The sequence below is a fragment of the Leopardus geoffroyi genome, chromosome D2, assembly GCF_018350155.1.
Source record: "Leopardus geoffroyi isolate Oge1 chromosome D2, O.geoffroyi_Oge1_pat1.0, whole genome shotgun sequence".
NCBI lineage: Eukaryota > Metazoa > Chordata > Mammalia > Carnivora > Felidae > Leopardus > Leopardus geoffroyi.
Window position 1 is genome coordinate 78364988 of NC_059334.1, and position 19999 is coordinate 78384986.

At 39.1% G+C, this 19999-nt stretch overlaps 1 protein-coding gene across 9 annotated transcripts in view; it reads right to left on the reverse strand.

Annotated features, from left to right (window-relative positions):
- ATE1 (arginyltransferase 1) overlaps positions 1–19999 on the reverse strand; it is a 154014-nt gene that overhangs the window by 77053 nt on the left and 56962 nt on the right. For all 9 annotated transcript variants that reach the window (XR_006701841.1, XM_045439730.1, XM_045439729.1 and 6 more), the window contains 2 exons: positions 6456–6637; positions 2532–2631 (listed from right to left, as the gene is read on the reverse strand). Coding sequence is in view for 8 of the 9 variants with exons in the window: in XM_045439730.1 (XP_045295686.1) it covers positions 2532–2631; positions 6456–6637 (282 nt within the window). In the remaining variant the exon portion in view is untranslated. The remainder of the gene's footprint in view (positions 1–2531; positions 2632–6455; positions 6638–19999) is intronic.

Here is a 19999-nt window from a genome sequence, read left to right on the forward strand (position 1 = left end):
GGAAATCCTGCGACACTACAGCAGCCATTACAGATGAGAAGTAAAAGTGAAATTTCTGCGGGTCCCTAAGACTGGCATAAAAATGCTTCCATTTAGAAGGGTCGCGCACAAGTACACAGAGGAAGATGAATATCCAAGACGGCTAGAATTTTCTTCTGATTGTTATTATTGTACTACAATATCTATAGTACCTGAGTTTCCTACCTGAGCTTCTTTACATCTGGTACCACAAAAATGAGCTAGAAGGAAAAAATACTAGTAAGAACAGAACCAAGTAAGTATTTTTGGAAAGCAGAAATATGTCCATGCTTTTCCTTCTTCATAGAATATATGTTTAGGGGCATCTGGGTGGCTCGGTCAGTTAAGCATCTGACTTCAGCTCAGGTCATGATCTCGCGGTTAGTGGGTTTGAGCCCCACGTCAAGCTCTGTACTGATGGCTCGGAGCCTGAGGCTTGGAGCCTGCCTCGCATTCTATGTCTCCCTCTCTTTCTGCCCCTCCCCTGCTTGTGCTCTGTCTCTCTCTCAAAAAATAAATAAACATTTAAAAATTTTTAAAAAAGAACATATGTTTGGACCTATCAACTAAATTAATAATGCAGGCATAAAGGAAATATTTGAATATTAAATTCACAAGTTACCTACGATGTATACTTAAATATGAGATGAAATGCCAGCAGAGTGCCTTGACCAGACTACCTGGGCTGTCAGCATAAAACCAGCAAGGTAATGTGTATCACCCTTCTTTCAAAGCCAGTTCTGTTAGATCCACAGCTTCTAACAATGGAAACATCCCTTCCCCATACTTTCCGTACTTAACATCAACACTCTGGAACCACTTTTGTTCGTTCCCATATATAATCACCAAGTTTTACGGAGTATTCCTTTGTACGGGGGGGGGGGGGGGGGGGGGGGGCGGAGAGGGAGGGGAAATTTACGGGTTAACAAAATTTAAGAGATCAACCAAACTGTACAGGCCTCGTCTGGGTTCAAAGTCAAACTGCAAAACAAACGGACACTGACTAGATACAGAAAGGTACTTAGAAATACCATTAATACTTTTGAGGTGTGATGATGAGACTGCATGTATTTTCAAAATGCTCTTGTCTTTTAGAAATACACACCATGAACAGATGAAATGATATTCTGGATTTGTTCCAAAATAATTCAAAAGATGATGGAGGAGGGAATGGGGAAGAAAGAACAGATGAAACAAGAGGCACTGATGGGCTGAAGCTGGATAATAGGTACACAGGGTTCAAGTACACTTTTCAATTTGGTTTATGTTTTAAAAATTTCCCTACCTTAAAAAAGTCATAACTTATATATTCGAATATGTTTTTTGATGTATAAATGCGATGCACTTGGCTGGGAAAAGGGTTCCCAGCTGCCTAAATACCTCAGAGAAGCTTTCAAGTCATTCAGAGTCCTCTGGTTACCCATTTTTATAGGACTAGGCCCTGGGCAAATCCTTACTTCTCTGCTCCTTCTTTTTGCTATGCGCTTCCCCATCAGCGCTACTCTACATCAGGCCACTTACCAAACCACTGGCCTGACCTGTTTTCATGTAAAATGCTTCCCATCTTCACCTAGATTACAGATTTTCAGAGGAAGATTCAGGTTTACATCTTTTTGCCTCTTCAGAGCTTAAAGCAGTGTTCTAAGTAGAGCAAAGGTGTTCGGTTACTGCTTTTCAGGTGGGCAGGATATAGGGAGTCTGCTCCTTCACACTTCTCTGTACTTCCCAGAGTTTTTACACACAGTAGGCCACTAATCCTTAGGAAACATCAAAGAGTTTCATTAAAGAGAATATAAAAGGCAAAACTGTTTTAAAAGGGAAATTCTGAAATACAGTTAAATCTCACAATAGTACGATGAATTACAAAGTCAGAGCGGTAAATGCCGTGGTTCTCACTACAGAAAGCTTAATTTCTGAGGCAGCAAAGCGTTATCCTTAATTAACCCATGTTCAAAGCCCAAATCCTGTGCCCTGAAACAAAAATTATATTAAAGATTCATCTTTCTATAATGAAAACCTTATAAACATTTGCATTACTATTATTATTTTTATTATTGAAAATACCTCACTGCTTACATTGAGCTCCAATTTTTCTGGACTGTGACTGTGTCCAAAGGAAACAAAGCTAAAACAGAAGGGAGGGACAAAATAAATGGGGCGGGGGAGGGGGGAGCGGGGGGGGGAAGGGCCAGGATCCACCCGGAAATGGTAGATTCCTACTAGTGGGTATACCCCAAGTAAGCAGGGCCCTGCTGAATGTTCCAGAATACCTGGGATTTTTAAATATTTGGTTAATTTCTACAGATTAACCTGTATTAAGCAAATATTAAGCACCTATGTGTCCAGCAGTGTTCTAAGCCATGAACAAGCCAGATTTCATGCAAAGTTCATGGAATAATTCATGACATACATTTGAAATACGCAACCAAGTTAACCTCAAATGGTGAGAAACCAGAAAAGCACTAATTTTCATGAAATGTATGTACAAGCAGACACGTGAAAATCAGCTTTACCTTATATTTCATCTTGGGACATGAATGAATGTAGAAACCCATATAATAATAGCTGAGTTGAGATGTTTTCTGATGAAGTTGCCTCGTAAAAGCAATTTCTCTGCCAAAAGAAGAATAAAGATGAAGGTACAGTTAAATCTAGCTCCAATATTCAAAGTACTATGTAATCTGATGTCAAATATCTGATGAAATCTGAAATTGTGACATTAGGCTATTAAGAAACTCCAAGTGTTGAAAGAAAAACAATTTCAAAAGTACTGTAAGATAACTTTTACTAAAGAAAGATATAACAACACTACATTAGTTTGAGCAAATGCATCTAAGTTCATGCTTTACACTTTATTGAGCTAATTAGTTGATCAAAAATTCAAAGAGCATAAAAGCAGAGATCTATTCAGTACATTACTCATTATCCCCTGGAGTTCTCAAAAGATTAGGTTTATCAAGTTAAAAACAAATTTTATAAAACTCAAAAGCCAACACATTTCAGGAAAAATGACTCTGATTATGACCATTTACATGCACATCCTTGCAAGTGTGTCTGCTACAGAACTCTCTCCTACATCGAGACGCTACTCTAATATTTATTTTCCCTAAAACTAAAGAGTGGAAAAGAACTATGCTATCTCACCACTTTTCCTGTTTGTTGGGCATAGGCGAGGATTAACTGAACAAAGAAGCTGTCAGCAATGTCCATGCTTGGAGTGGTTTTCATTTGTATCGGGATAAATCTGGGCACAGAACTTCATCCTACCCGCCCAAGTGAATGACTGGCTGTATTTAAGAGTTTTAAGCAAAGCTTCAGTACATTTCTAAAGTAAGAGAAAAGTTGTTTGTTTCGTTTTTACGTCTGTTTCTTGAAGATTTTCTTCTTTTCTTTCTTTCTCTCTTGTAGCAACAAATGCTTGAAATTCAAGTGAATAGCCTGTGCATTTTGCAAGTTCAAATTTAAATCACTGAAAAGGTGTGACCCTACAAATTCATCTGTAAAATAAAAGTATCTCTAAATCCAAGCAGACTGAACGTTAGTGGCCTGTAACAGAATAAATCCTACCAACCCTAGAACTAATCCACTTGGAAGGTTCAAAGTGAGGAAGGACGCCCGGCCACAACGGCACTCCGCTTGGTCCTGCGCTGCCACTCCCTCCCTCAGCTGTCGGGGCCCAAACCTAGGAGCCATCCTCAACCATTCTTCTCCTCTCACTTCCATGTCCGACTCATGTCGACAAATCCAGCCGGCTCAACCTCCAAAATTTACGGGGGGTCTGACCGCTTGTCATTACCTCCACCGCAGCCACTATGGTCCAAGCCCGCATCCTGGCTCCCCTGGCTGACTATTGCAACTGACTGGCTTCCCAGTGTGCTCTCTTGCCCCTCTATAAATCCCGCAGAGTGGTAACCAGTCGTTGTTTTACAATATTAATCAGATCAGGTAACCTCCCTATATCTTACCTTCAGATTTTTGCACAGCTGGCTCCTTTCCTTTTTTTCTGGGCTCCTCCAATGTCACCCGACCAAGAGGTCTTTCCTGACCACCCTATTCAAAAAGGACCTCACCCTGGCACTGTGACTACTTCTGCCACAGCATGACGGAGTATCTAAATTTATGTTGTTGGTATTCTCATTACGATCTGCTTTGACAAAGCTGGAAACCCTGTCTTATTCACTTCTATGAATCATGCCCAGGACACATAGATTCTTCTCAAATAAATATGTTAAACAAATTAACTCATTTCTAAAATCCACCCTGCTAACAAAACACAAATTAATGCCATGTTCATGATCCCCAATTCAAACATTTTTTTAAATCTACAGACTAGGTTATATAAAAATCTATACTGATTATACATTAAAATACAAAAACTAAATTCATTGTAAGTTGCTTAAGAAATTGAAGGAATGGAGGGGAAACTAAATGAGTTTCACTGAAATACACTATAATCAATAATAGAATTGGCAATTTACAACCTACTCTCCCCAATTTTGCTGGGAAATGTCAATCTCCTGGCTGCCTTTCCTCTTCCATAAACTCAGCAACTCAGATCCCCCAGACCACTACAAACAAGTGACGAGGCTGTAATCCAGTGGCAGCCTCCCCGCTCTCAACTGCAACAATGTTCGTGCTCTCAGTCTCCTTTGCTTCCTCCTCAAAGCTCTCCAGCTCTAGCCGGAGATCTACCAAATCTACCAAATCTCTATCTCTTAGAGATCTACCAAACAGTAAATAGAACTCTTTATGATTTTGCTAGGAATTGATTATTTACTATCTCAAATGCAGCAGGATTTCTATATCTCCTGGTTTATTGAGGCATGAAATGATATTTCATACATAGGCTGGGATTCACTATGTGGGAATAAATATTCATAATGTTTATCTGAGAAGTCTAAACAAATCCATAAGCTATATACTGTAAAGTGGAAAAGTAGATACAAAAATAAAAGAAGAAGGAAAATACCAATGATCACAAAGTGTTGACTGATTCTGGTACAAAAAAAAAAGTAGCCTTTCTGAAATAAATACACTCTTCTAAAGTTACAAAATGTAAACGCTTCAAATGATCAATTTCAATTTCATTGATGCCATCAGGAGTCACGAATATTCTTAATTAGTTTATACAAAAATGCAATTAAATACAAAGGAAAAATAAAGGAATATTACAGGGATCAGTTGTAAACACTGTATAATTGTGAATCGCTATAACTTATCATTAAGAGATGGCTCAGGTTGAAAATACCAAGATGGAGAATTTTTCTTTGGCCCACTAAAACACACAAAATCTATTATGGACCAGATTTTTCACAAAAATCAAACAGTAATTAAGGAAAAATACCCACTTTTCCAATTTTATAATTCAGAAAAAAGTACATACAGAATTAATAAAAGAAATAATCTCAAAATGTATCTTCCTATGATGTGAGATTGTGACCATCAGACACAGAGACTGGGACAAGTGAAAATACTGACACAATGAGAAACAGAGACTCAAGTTCCCACATGAGCAACAGAAAAATAATTTTCAATCTTCCTTCCCTTCTGTACCACACATATTCACAGATATGAAGGAATAAAAATAGACCCAGTATTTTCTAAATTTTTTTTTTCAACCTTTATTTATTTTTGGGACAGAGAGAGACAGAGCATGAACGGGGGAGGGGCAGAGAGAGAGAGGGAGACACAGAATCGGAAACAGGCTCCAGGCTCTGAGCCATCAGCCCAGAGCCCGACGCGGGGCTCGAACTCACGGACCGCGAGATCGTGACCTGGCTGAAGTCGGACGCTTAACCGACTGCGCCACCCAGGCGCCCCTAGACCCAGTATTTTCATGGAAAAAGACCCCAATCCTTTTACCATTAGGATAATGCAAAATATCCAGGCGATGCTGCATATATTTGCATCCATGGACATGCAAGGGAAATAATCTTTTGATGAGGGCCAGAGAATTAAGTGGACAGTCAGGGACTTGCCACTCCTATTCTATATACTTTCTATAACTGTATATTCCTTCCAACAGATTTACATTGCTTGAATTCATTTACATGAGATTCATTTAACCTTTAATTATGAAAAAATATCTATACTAATGATGACAAAAATATGTAAATACTGTAATATTTAAGGGACATTGAGTGGTTTTTGATAGGGGAGCTTAAATAAAGACATAAACAAAAACACCCCACAAATACAATGACTTCTCATACACTAGATTACATGGACAGTTTAAAAAGCTAGGGAATTACCATCGGGCACTACCCTCAGTTCTAAAAGTGGTATTTCTAAATACTGATATATGAGAGGCTACTATAGCAACAAAATTATTATGAACTATCAAATAGGATTTCTGCTGTTATATGATGAAATATAATCAAGTGAGGAATTATCTGAAGTTCCGTATGACCCATTACAGCTGTCAAAAGTAATCTTACCGTAGTGCAGAGTAGACACCCAAAGACAGAAATGAATAATCAGGATCGTAGTACAAATATACAGATGACACACAGTATGGAAGGATGTCAATCACCCCCACAGCAATGATTCTCCCGTCAAGCCAATACTGCTGGTGAAAGGAGCCATAACCACAATCTGGTCCATTAGGGGGATTCTCCGCCTGTGAAAAAGCAGACATACATGTGAACAGTTTCTTTTCTTTTCTTTTTAATATTTATTTATTTTGGGGCAAGCACAAGTGGGGGAGGGGACAGAGGATCCAAAGAGGGCTCTGTGCTGACAGGCTGACAGCAGTGAGCTCAGTGTAGGGCTGGAACTCACAAACCACGAATCATGACCTGAGCCAAACTCGGACACTCGACTGACTGAGCCATCTAGGTGCCCCCCCTTTTTTTTTTTTTTTTAAAGATTTTTACTTTTAAGTAACCTCTACAATTCAATGTGGGGCTCAAACCCACAACCCCAGGATCAAGAGTCACAAGCTCCAGGGGCGCCTGGGTGGCGCAGTCGGTTAAGCGTCCGACTTCAGCCAGGTCTCGATCTCGCGGTCCGTGAGTTCGAGCCCCGCGTCAGGCTCTGGGCTGATGGCTCAGAGCCTGGAGCCTGTTTCCGATTCTGTGTCTCCCTCTCTCTCTGCCCCTCCCCCGTTCTTGCTCTGTCTCTCTCTGTCCCAAAAATGAATAAACGTTGAAAAAAAAAAAAATTAAAAAAAAAAAAAGAGTCACAAGCTCCACTGAGTCAGCCAGATGCCCCTATCATCTTTTTCTTTATATTAAAAATCTTAATAATTGTCCTGTTATACTTCTACTTTGTAACTCCTAAAATTTCCTGCTGTCATCATCCTCTGCAGTCACACCCTACAAAACGTTTTACTTGTAGAAACACTGACCAAACAAAAGAATGAGAAAAAGAAATAAGCTTAAGGTTTTTTTTTTTTAACCTTGTTGAAAAATTTAACAGTAGGAAATACAAATTTTACAGGATAAGTAAATATTAAAGTCTATTTTTCAGTTCCACACAAAAGCTGAGACAGAAATGGTGCAGGAAAGAAAGATGGGGAACACAGAAGGAGAGGGGTGGGTGAGAACAGAACTGCCCCTATACCATCGGCCAGGCCTCATCTGTGACAACCCTCGCACCGACAAGGCATATGATCCCATCATCTTTTGTAGGTAAGAGTTCCTGTGTAAATAAAAAAGGCTAGGACACTTCCCTTTATGAGCCAAAGGAAAATAATTTCCTTACCATTATCTTAATGTAACTATAATCCCACAAAAGAAACTTAGAGATTTCAGAGTATAACCTTTTATCTGTAAATAGTTGAGTGACACTTTTCATTTTAAGATTCAATGATTTTAAATATTTATTTATTTTGAGAGAGAGAGCGAGCAAGCGCGGGAGAGGCAGAGAGAGAGGGAGAGGCAGTCCCAAGCAGTTTCCATGCTATCAGCACAGAGCCCAGCGGGGGGAGATCTCATAAACCGTCAGATCATGACCTGAGCCAAAATCAATAGTCAGACGCTTAATCGACTGAGCCACCCGGAAGCCCCAAAATTCAATATGATTTTAAATACAACTGTTGCTAAATGAAAATTATGATGCAACATGAAACAATGCTTTGGTAGAGACTAAATGGATGTTAGAGATTAACAATTTAAGTGAACAAATACAACATACACTATATATATACACACACACACACACACACACACATGTATATCACATACATCATTTTCACACAGCTAAAATCACAGATAACACGTATACACAAAAGCCGGAAGAGAGGGGTGCCCAGGTGGCCCAGTCGGTTAAGCATCTGACTTGAGCTCAGGTCATGACCTCACTGTTTGAGAGTCTGAGCCCTGCATCAGGCTCTCTGCTGTCAGCACGGAGCCCACTTTGGATCCTGTCCCCTTCTCTGCCATTCCTCTGCTCGCACACACACACTCGCTCTCATCGCTCTCAAAAATAAAAATAAACACTAAAAAAAACCTAGAAGAGAATGAAGAAAAATGAAAAAGTCAGTTTACTAATATTAAAACCAGAAAAAAGACATTACAAGACAGGAAATCTACAGATCAGTATCTCTCATAACACAGATGCAAAAATCCTCACCAAAATCTTAGCAAATTAAGTCCAACAATGTATGAAACGAATTATACACCATGACAAAGTGGGATTTATTCCAGGTATGGAAAGCTGGTTCAACATTAAAAAAGTAATTTAAAATAAAAAGCAGTTAGTCATGGAAAGATGCTAAAGGAAAAAATCATGTATCAATTGACGCAGAAAATACCTCTGACAAAATTCAGCATCCAGTTATGACTAAAACTCAACAAACTAGGAAGAGAAAGGAACTTCATCAGCTTAATAAAGAACATATACAACAAATCTACAGCTGACATCACACTTAATGATAAGAAAATTGATGCTTTCCCCAGTAAGATTCCCTTATTCAACATCATACTGAAAACGCTAGTTAGTGTAATAAAACAAACAAAAAAGGAAATAAAAGGTATTAAGATTGGGAAGGAAAAGAATAAAACTGTCTTTATTCACAAATGACATGATTTACTATGTAGAAAATCCCAAAGAGTCAATAACAACAAAAAATGGAAATAATAAGCCATCATAGCAAGGTCACAGGACACAAAGCTAACAATCAAAAGCCATTTGCTTTACTACATACGAGCTATAACTGGAATATGAAATTAACAACCCAGTGCCATTTTATAAAACCAAAAAAAAATTACATGCCTAAATATAAATCTAACAAAGTATGTACAGGATATATATGCAGAAAACTGACAAAATGAAACAAAGAGATAGTAAATAAGTGTAAAAATATTATCTGTTAATAGATTGTAAGACTCAATATTGTTAAGATGTCCATTTTCCCAAGTTGGTTTATACATTTAATGCAATCCCAATCCAAATCTCAGCAAACTATTTTGTAGGTATAAACAAATTTGTTCTAATGTTCATATAAATAGGCAGAAGACCTAGAATAACTAACATAATACTGAAGAAACAAGTCGAAGGTCTGACACTGCCTACATCGAGACTTACTGTAAAGCTACAATGATCAAGATAGGGTCTATACTGGCCAAATAAGAGAAGAGTAGAACAATGTAACAGAACTAAAGCCCAGAAATAAGCCCACATAAACATGGTGGACTATCCTCTGACAAAGGAGCAAAGACAGTCCAAGAGAGAAAGGAGAGTCTTTCTAACAAATGATGCCGGAACAATTAAACATCCAAATGCAAGAAAATCCAAATCTAGACAAAGACCTTACAGCTTTCAAAAATTCAGCTCAAAATGCACCACAGACCTAAATATAAAATGCAAAACTATAAAACTTCTAGATGATAACAATAGGAGAAAATCTGGGTGACCTTGGGTTTTGCGATGAGTTTTTAGATGCAATGCCAGAAGCACAAACCATAAAAGAAATAATTGATAAGCTGGACTTCATTAAATTTAAAAAGTGCTCTCTCTACAAAGACATTGCTAGGAAAATAAAAAGTTAAACCACTGACTGGAGAAAATTGCAACACATGTATCGGATAAAGGACTGGTATTCAAAAATAGAAAGACTGTTAAAATTCAACAGTAAGAAAACAAACAGCCCAATTAAAAACTGGGCAAAGTATCTGAGCAAACACCTCACCAAAGAAGATGTACAGGTGGCAAATAAGCATATGAAAAGATGCTCAACATCATCTGCTAGGGAACTGAAATTAAAACACACACACACACACACACACACACACACACACACACACCGAGCTAATACTACTCAACTATTAGAATGGCTGAAATCCAAAAACCTGAATCAAATGCTGGCGAGGACGCAGAACAGTAGGAACTCGGATTCATTGATGATGATGGAATGTAAAATGGTACAGATACTTCAGAGGACAGTTTGGGACTTTCCAGTAAAGATAAACATAGCGTTACCATATAAAATAGTAATCACGCTCTTAGGTATTTATCCAATTTGTCTGACAACTTGGGTCACACAAAACCCAAAGGCCTGCATGCAAATGTTCATAACAATGTTATTCATAATTGCCCCAAACTGTAAGCAACCAAGATATCCTTCAATAGGTGATAAATAAACCATGACACATGGAATATTATTCATCAAAAGAAATAAACTATCAAGCCACAAATACACAAAATGAAGAAACCTTACATGCATATTGCTAAGTGAAAGAAGCCAGTCTGAAAATGCTCCATACATACATTCCAAATATATCCAGTAAAAGGCAAAACTAAAGAAGCAGTAAAAAAATCATTGGTTGCCAAGAATTTGGGGGATTTGGAGCAGGGGACTTTTAGGATAAAACTATTCTCTATAGCTCTGTACTAGTGGATACTTGACATTATGCACTTACCAAAACTCAGACCTTTATAAACATAAAGTGAGCCTTAATGGATGCAAACTAAAAGAAAATCTTTTAGGAGATTAAGGGATCCCAGGAAGGAATGGAGATAGGACAGAGAATCTACCTGCATTACAAATGTATGAAACAACCTGACTGAAAGAGGTCGGTCGGGAGGGGAAAGGTGCTGACTTCAGTAACCTTTGGGGTCTGTAAGAATGAAGGCAAAAGGAAATCCACACATAAGCATTGTATTCTACCTGATAAAGTTGTTTTCCACAAGACTACAGGTTAACAACTCTGACACTGATACACGTGCCTACTGTAAAGTGACAGAGGTGATGGGAACCAAGTTTCTCACTGTTGAAGTCGTAATTTACAGCTAAGCAAGGGGAAGAGGCTAGAATGACCCACAGGGTGATGGATTAGTATTGGAGACATGCGTAAGAACTCACGTTTAGCTTAATACAGACAAGATGGTTACATACAGAAATATTTATAGGTCTGTATATATCATAGATATGTTCATACAAGGGTTAGTATGCACACATATGTTTCTTTACTCTGCCAGATGAGAAGGCCTAAATAAAGGAAACCCTAGTAGCAAGAAGCACATCTAGCACTCAGATCTTGGTTTCCCCATTCTGTAGTAAAAGGAACAAGGCTCTTTGGAAAAATGGCCAATTCCAGGACCGGGACAGGAAGAGCCCGTTTAAGATGAGCCTACTTCATCGTGTGGTGCCAAAAAAGAAAGAAAGTACTTAAAAAACAAAAAGAAACACGCACTGATGGAGTTATATCAAAGAGGCACAGAAGGCGACTGAAAAAGCTCCCAATGGCCAAAGCTGGAACAATTTGAGCAAAAAAAAAAAAAAAAAAATAGTGTTAGATTACAACCCAAAGTATAAAATTAATATCCGTAAGTCCATACTGACATACACGATTGAAAAAATTAATAAATGAGGAAGAAAGACGAATCTCCCATGCAGAAGAATTCCAAAGAGTTCAGGTAGACAGTCTGCCCTAAAGGTAAGGGAGCATTACTCCCTATGAAGTGTGGGCTACACACAGGAACTCCCTTTCAGAGTACCTTCCAGAGGTATGGGAAGGAACTTCAAAGAGTAACTGCACAGGTGAGCAAGGTCTACAACAGCAAATGAGAGGACCGACTAAGGTGCTAGCACTATTCATGATTTCTAAACCTTCCACTGCTACAGCTAAAAATGTTGTTCAGACAATAAATGTATCTTGAAACTTTTAACAGCTTCCGCCAATAATAAATTACATCAAACTCCAGTTTTAGCATTTACTATCATATAGGTTTAGTCTTCAGAAAGATATTATTATTTCCCTGGAAATAGGTACAGTTTAAAAAGCAGAACAGGCAACAAACAGAAGCATTAACAAAAAAAAAAAAAAAAAAAAAAAAGGAAAGGATATTAACCCATTAAAACTACAATACCAGAACTGACACCCATATTCTAAATTGCTAATGGACTTGAAGTCAAATCACTTGTCTCAGAAGCTAGGCTGCTCCAAATATGTAATAAGAAATACACAGATTCCTATACACCACTGAATTTTATGAAAACCATCTTTTAGATGTAAGTCAGCCCTGAGGCTCCTGGAAATGAAGCTCCCTGTCTTTAAAAGTTATCGTGTAGGAGAGCAATCCCACAGTCACAGGGAGACAAACTGTCAGTCCATGGCACATGAGGTGGGGAGCCTGTCCAACGTCGGGCAGTCAAAAGCTAACTAAATGACTTTGAAACGAACCCGAATTCTTCCACAATTTCAGTTTAGTACATCATTCTAGGACTCACTAAATCCAATGTGTGCATTCATTCATTAAAAATGTATTTATCAAAGACATAATACATATGGACTTAATAATGGGCATGTTCTCAATAAGTAAATAACCAAAAGACCACGTTAACCCTAAATATAAATCAATCCTGCTTGTTGTACAAGCTTGAAATCTTTTTCCAAACTGCACCTACCTTCTGAGTTTCCAATTTTAATCATGTCATCCATTGCTGGGACCTCCCATTTAATAACCTTCCATTTACTTCACTGTTTGTTCTTCTGTGAGTCCACCCATGACCAACATCCCTACCACAGGCATTATTCTCGTGTCTCAATGCCCGTGGAAGTTAACAGTCTTCTCCCTCTGTAAAACCCGCATCTATTTATACAGGTATGGGCTACCTTATAATTACTGAGGAAAAAAGAAGCCACAGGACTATCTACTCTGACCCCCTACTACATCCAGACAAAGAAACAAGAAACCCAGGAGTCAATTAAGTAATACAATGATCATGAAACTATGGAGTTATAAACTGATTCACAAACTATCTTCTTAGCCCCTAGGTCGATGCTTTTTTATGCTATGATAAGAAAATCAGCTAATCATCTAATTCATCGTTTAAATATCCTCACTTTCGAATATCTAAGTCACTAAATAAGGCAATATAAAAAACAAACTATTCAATGCATGGTTTTCAACAGCTTTTCTTAAAACCTATTTTGCTGCATTCTTTTTCTTTCCAATATGTTTTCTGACAATTAAAATATGAATGATTTCCTTTTCTCCCTTGTGGGAGCTTCAATGACCTAATTTTTTTTAAAAAAGCAGATTTGATAAATGGAAAACAATCTCAGTAAAGGCAGGTAAGAAGCTATTTTCCAAAAAGTACATCTGGTTGTTTCCGCAGTACTGATTAATAATGATTTACTATTCCCCAAATGGTAACTCAATCAATACTTTCAAGTTTTTCAACAGGTTAAGTGGCGGCTGTGGAAATGGGCTGATGGTGAACCTGAACTATTGATTCCCTTGGCTCTCTGTGAAGATGGGACAGCCAGAACCTCTAGATCACTCACTTCTGGCTAGGAAATCTGGAAAAAATTCTGGGCCAGGCACCTGGGTGGCTCAGTCGGTTAAGATCTGACTTGGGCTCAGGAGTCCCCAGCTGGGTGAGCTCGAGCCCCACCTCAAGTGAGCCCTGCTTCTCTCTCTCTCTCTCTCTCTCTGCCCCTCGTGGGACTCTGTCTCTCGCTCCCTCTCTCTCCATCCTTGCTCACTTGCACCTTCTCTCACTCAAAACAAAACAAAACAAAAAGCAAATAAAAAAAAATTCTGGGGGCGCCTGGGTGGCTCGGTCGGTTAAGCGTCCGACTTCGGCTCAGGTCATGATCTCATGGTCCATGAGTTCGAGCCCCGCGTCGGGCTCTGTGCTGACAGCTCAGAGCCTGGGGCCTGTTTCAGATTCTGTGTCTCCCTCTCTCTCTGCCCCTCCCCTGTTCATGCTCTGTCTCTGTCTCAAAAATAAATAAACGTTAAAAAAAAAAAAAAATTCTGGGCCTACCATGTGTCCAATACCATAAACTGAACTGATTTAACTAAGATTCTTCATGCTTGTCTATGAACATACACACATTTGCTGAATCAGTTGACATAAAACCGCCATAATAGGCTTCCCTCAAATGCGATCCCTTAGCTCAAACTTTTTTTTTTTAACACTAAAACATGGAAAGAATACAAGAATTTGAGTGTTAGAGTAAGGCGATAAAAACAAAGAACAATGAGTAAGTTTGTGAAATGAGAAATCAGCAGAACTCCTGGTTATGTCTCCCTGGTCATTCAGCAACATCCCTGAAACCCAGACTCATGGGCTTATCATGCCATATGTTTCAATATGCTATTACCTGGACACCTGTTTGTTTTTATAAGTAGCAGCCAGAAATTACCTTTATTGCAAACGTATATATTTTCAGCAAATACAGACTTGTCACCCTCACCCCCACTAGGTCAGAAAGATCCACATCTTACAACAGCCCCTTCACTTAATTCTCCAAGGGGCTCAGTCCCCCAGCCTCGGAGAGGCCTCTCCAAGTCAGTGACCATTCTGTATTTTTACTTCCTTAAGAATCCTATTTCAGGGGCGCCTGGGTGGCGCAGTCGGTTAAGCGTCCGACTTCAGCCAGGTCACGATCTCGCGGTCCGTGAGTTCGAGCCCCGCGTCAGGCTCTGGGCTGATGGCTCAGAGCCTGGAGCCTGTTTCCGATTCTGTGTCTCCCTCTCTCTCTGCCCCTCCCCCGTTCATGCTCTGTCTCTCTCTGTCCCAAAAATAAATAAACGTTAAAAAAAATTAAAAAAAAAAAAAAAAGAATCCTATTTCAATACTTGGGATTGTCGCATTTCTTCAACGTTTCACCTAAAGCCTATTACTTGTTAACACCCTTCAACTGCTACTTAAAAACACAGAAGGTGATACAATTACAGATTGTAAGTATGCAGGAAAGTACACTTTATTTGAGAACCAACAGAGGCACAATGACACAGGTATCATGTAAATCAACAGCTCTCAAATTTCTTGGTCTCAAAATCCCTTTAACTTACAAATCTTATTGAAGACCGGGAGATTTTGCTTACTGGAGATAAGGAGTTTAGGAGATATTTATTGCACTAGATGTTAAAACTAGTATTTTTAAAAATATGTATTTGTTATTCGCTTCAAAATACCAATGAATCCAGTACATGTTAACATTGTTAAAAAAACAACTACTATATTTTCCAAAAAAATTTAGTGAGAAAAACGGCACTGATTTACATTTCTGGAAATCTCTTTGAAGTCCAGCTTGGCAGAGGAGAGTGGAATCTTCTATCTGCTTCTGCATTTGCTGTCATCACGCAGCCTCTGGGAAACATCCCCACAAATTCATAAGAGGATGAGACAATACAGAAGAGAAAAACGCTAATAAAATATAATTTTGACCTGGAGGATCCCTTGCTAAGGCTTCAGGGACCACCAGGGATTGCAGGATGTTTCTGAGAAGCACTCACATAAATGAATTTTTAAAATCTACAGGCAGCGGGGAAAGATATAAGCAGAAAGCAGTAAGCTACAACAGAAAGGGAGGAGGGCTGAGGGACTCGAGTCCAGGATTCCGAATCAAAGAATCTGGATTTGAGCCCTAACTCCACAGTACACTTTCTGGCTATTTAACCTCAGCAAGGCAATAACTACTTTCAAAAGTACCCATTTCTGCAACTGTTTTAAAGTAGGCTCCATGCCCAACGTGTGGCTTGAACTCACAACCCTGAGATCAAGAGTCGTGTGCTCTAGGGCCTGAGCCAGCCAGGCGCCCCGGTGTTTCTGCATTTTAAAAACAGGAATCATACTACGACTCACCCTCAAAGGGCACTGTGAAAAACAAATGATAATGTAGAAATAAAAGCAGACCGTGAGCAAACTTGGGTTGGTTTTGCTTTTGGTTTTAAGGGGTCTGAATGGCACATCCTCAAAGACTATGTCTATGAAATTACATCAGTAGCTCATTTAACAGAAGTTACTTAAAACTAATAGCAGCGATCTTTAATTTCCTCATAAATAAGTCAGTGATGTGATTAACAGTATTTCGTCATTTATCTTTCTCACGCCTGCAGTTTGCACAGTTCTGTACATGTGAGAGGGTAAGAAAAGTTGTTTTTCAGAAGCTCCTCCATTTCCAGGATTTAGCTGATAACAGGAAAAAATATAATAAAGCCCGCCATTAGCTACAGAAAAGAAAAGAATGTCTCGAACATTGGGGAAGAATGGCAAGGTTTATGGATAAATGAGCTACGCAGTACGATACCGAAGGCTCTCCGTAGAAATGACATCAATATTAATAGGCCAATCCAGTCTTCTAGTTAAACTGCTCCCCAAATGGGTATATTTACTCTGATGAAGTACACCTGTCTCCTGGCCCACCTGCCCCCACATACTTCAGTTATGCTTAAAACAAACACTATTAAGACTCAAAGGAACAGACAAAGAGGGAGTCATTCGTCAGGCATCAGAGGCAGCATCTGTTGGAGAGACAATCACAGGTTCAAAGACAGTAACAGGGAAAGTCTTCACAAGCTTTAGGAGAGCAGAACCTGAGTTGTCCTCGCAAGGCATGCCCGAGTACCTCTCCCAAATCACACCTGTTCACACAAAAATCTATAATTAGACAATATGTGCCCTGAATTTTTTTTAAAACAAGTTTATGGAGGCCCCCACTGGTAATTACCTTAAGCACCTCATTAAAAGCCTGCACTGTTTTAAAATAATTTATTCTTCCAACTGCTTTGCCTTTGTGAAGTGTTTCATGAAACACTGCACTGAAGGTCAGATTCCTTTTAAAAATAAACACCCAAAAATGTGTTAAACCGGGGCGCCTGGGTGGCGCAGTCGGTTAAGCGTCCAACTTCAGCCAGGTCACGATCTCGCGGTCCGTGAGTTCGAGCCCCGCGTCAGGCTCTGGGCTGATGGCTCAGAGCCTGGAGCCTGTTTCCGATTCTGTGTCTCCCTCTCTCTCTGCCCCTCCCCCGTTCATGCTTTGTCTCTCTCTGTCCCAAAAATAAATAAACGTTGAAAAAAAAAAAATTAAAAAAAAAAAAATGTGTTAAACCACTACGATATCGAAATCTACCTGATTTCTTAAAAAGAAAACCCAGGGGCGCCTGGGTGGCGCAGTCGGTTAGGCGTCCGACTTCAGCCAGGTCACGATCTCGCGGTCCGTGAGTTCGAGCCCCGCATCAGGCTCTGGGCTGATGGCTCAGAGCCTGGAGCCTGCTTCCGATTCTGTGTCTCCCTCTCTCTCTGCCCCTCCCCCGTTCATGCTCTGTCTCTCTCTGTCCCAAAAATGAATAAACGTTGAAAAAAAAAAAAATTTAAAAAAAAAAGAAAACCCAAAACTAAATTTGGAAATTTGAGATGATATGGTCTATAATTAAGAAATAAAGAAAATAAATGAAGTTGGAAAATACAAACGGGAATACTCTTGGTTCCTACATATCACATAGTTGCATAAGCAAGTGATTTAAAAACCAGTAACCAGTACGTTTAAAAAACGTAACCAGTTCCTAGTCTGTTGGCAATCAGTACACTAAAGATGCCCAACCAATTAAACACTTATATTGATCACCATCTATATTCCAGTACAAAGACAATTACAATTAAATGATGCTAATAAAAAGTGCATATAAAAGTAACTATTTTCTGTTATTCTATTCTTCTTGAGAGAGAGAAAGGGAATTCAAGAAGGGAAGAAGGACAGAGGTGGAAAGGGGGTGGGGAAGGATGGCGGGGGGGAAGGGAAAGGGAGAGAGAGAGAATATCTCAAGCAGGCTCCACGTTCAGCACAGAGTCCAATGCGGTGTTGGACCCCACCATTATGAGATCGTGACCTGATCCAAAATCAAGAGTTGGACGCTTCACTGACTGAGCCACCCAAGTGCCCCGTTATTGTGTTTTAAGCAACACTTTCTCTGCTCATAAAGAAAGCCTATGAAAGTTAATTTTACTAAGTAACATAAATGACATAATTCCTATAGCCTTAAGCTGAGGAAGAATTCCTTTGATGTTCCTATTCACACAATTCTCTCGAGTTCTATACAGTACTTTATACTGGGTAATCCTCCAAATGCCTCAATTTCATCAGAATCCCTGAGTTAATAAAGATTATCTAGTCATTAGAAAGGAACAAACTATACCAACTGCTTCAATTTTTGTTGATAATCTCAATAAACAACTAAATAGAATCTAACTTAAAAATTTTCATCAGCTCAGACTGAATTAAGACCATGACAACCTCTGTTCACTTCCAAATTGGGAGAAGGAGCCAAATTAAACAAAACTGTAAAATAAAAGAAGTTAATTACAGTACATTCACATGAGGAACTATTATGTAGTAGTTAAAAACTACTCTTACCGAGAGTTTTTAATAACATTATAAACATTTCTCCAAGTAAAACCGTGACATAAGGTGGCATATATGATCCAAACCACATGAAAAATGTCTTTCTCCATGCACGTACCTACAACCCCCACACAAACTTAAAAAGATGGAAAAAAAACATCGAGGGCTGTCACCACAGGGTTCATGAATGATACTTTTCTTAGTCTTCTCCACTTTCCACATTTTTTAATGAAAATGCACGAATGTAGAATCAAGAGCTTTAAAAACCAAGGTTGAAGAACTACTAGTAAGCGTTAAAAAGAAGCGTGGTGGCTGCCATCTGATAAAGGCCAAAGAAATTACCGGGCGTTCTTGAAGCACAGTTCTGGGCTTGATTTTCTATTGATGGAGTTATTTTTACAATCTGTTTGGGGCAGAGGTTAACTTACAGATTTCTGTCCAGTGGAACAGATAACCCAAAAGGTTACAGTTTAATGCCCTGTAAGCCAGTAATCACTTGTTTTTATCTAGCTTAGCAATCTCGTCTCAATCTCTTATTCAATTAAATCGTGTGTGTGTCTATATATGTGTATCAGCATATTTTCACAAATGCTCCCTGCATCAGTTTTAATATGCTACTGGTTCTTGTGCTAATTAATGAGTCAAATAAAATATAACATGTGTTCGTGCTCTATCTGCATGAAGACCGTGATTTTACCTTTCTGAAAATTTAGTTTAACAATTCTGGCAGTCAGCCACTGAGCAGCTCAAGTGAACTCACTTGGTGGACACAGAAGGGCCCTCAGGGTCTGTGAAGCCTCATCTTTTCTGGACTCTCAAAGACATTTCCCCGGAGCAACAGAGCTTCAGCTTGGCTGTGTTTCTCTTTTTCTCCCTCTCTACGAAGTTTGTGCTTTTGTTTTCGTTTCTGGTTCTTCTACTACCAGTGAGCATATCGCCCTTAGTGGCACTAATATCTGGATTCGGTTTACGGTCTGTTGGATGGATGATGCAGATCTATTCTCTGCTGGATGAGAGGAGACGGAGACTCTGGTTTGTTAGTCTGCGTCTATGTATTTGTTGAGTTCAGTCCTTTAAGGAGAACAACAGCTCTTCGAGATCTGAATCCATGACTTTGTGTCCACTTATGACCTATAGCTCAAGTTGCAGAGCTGAAGCTCAGAGATCTACATGTTTATGAATTTGTGATTCAAAAAAGTCTTTATTTCTCATTGTAGGTGAAATATTTTCCTACCTTCAGAGGGTATTAACGAATCACACTACCAGGTCTCCTTATTAGAGGAGCTCTGTTAAATTGATTTACAGACACAAGTACACATTTACATAAATCAAATATTCTCCAAATTCACAGAAAATAAACTCCTTACAGAAACTGCTAGCTCAGAAACATTTTTAAGATA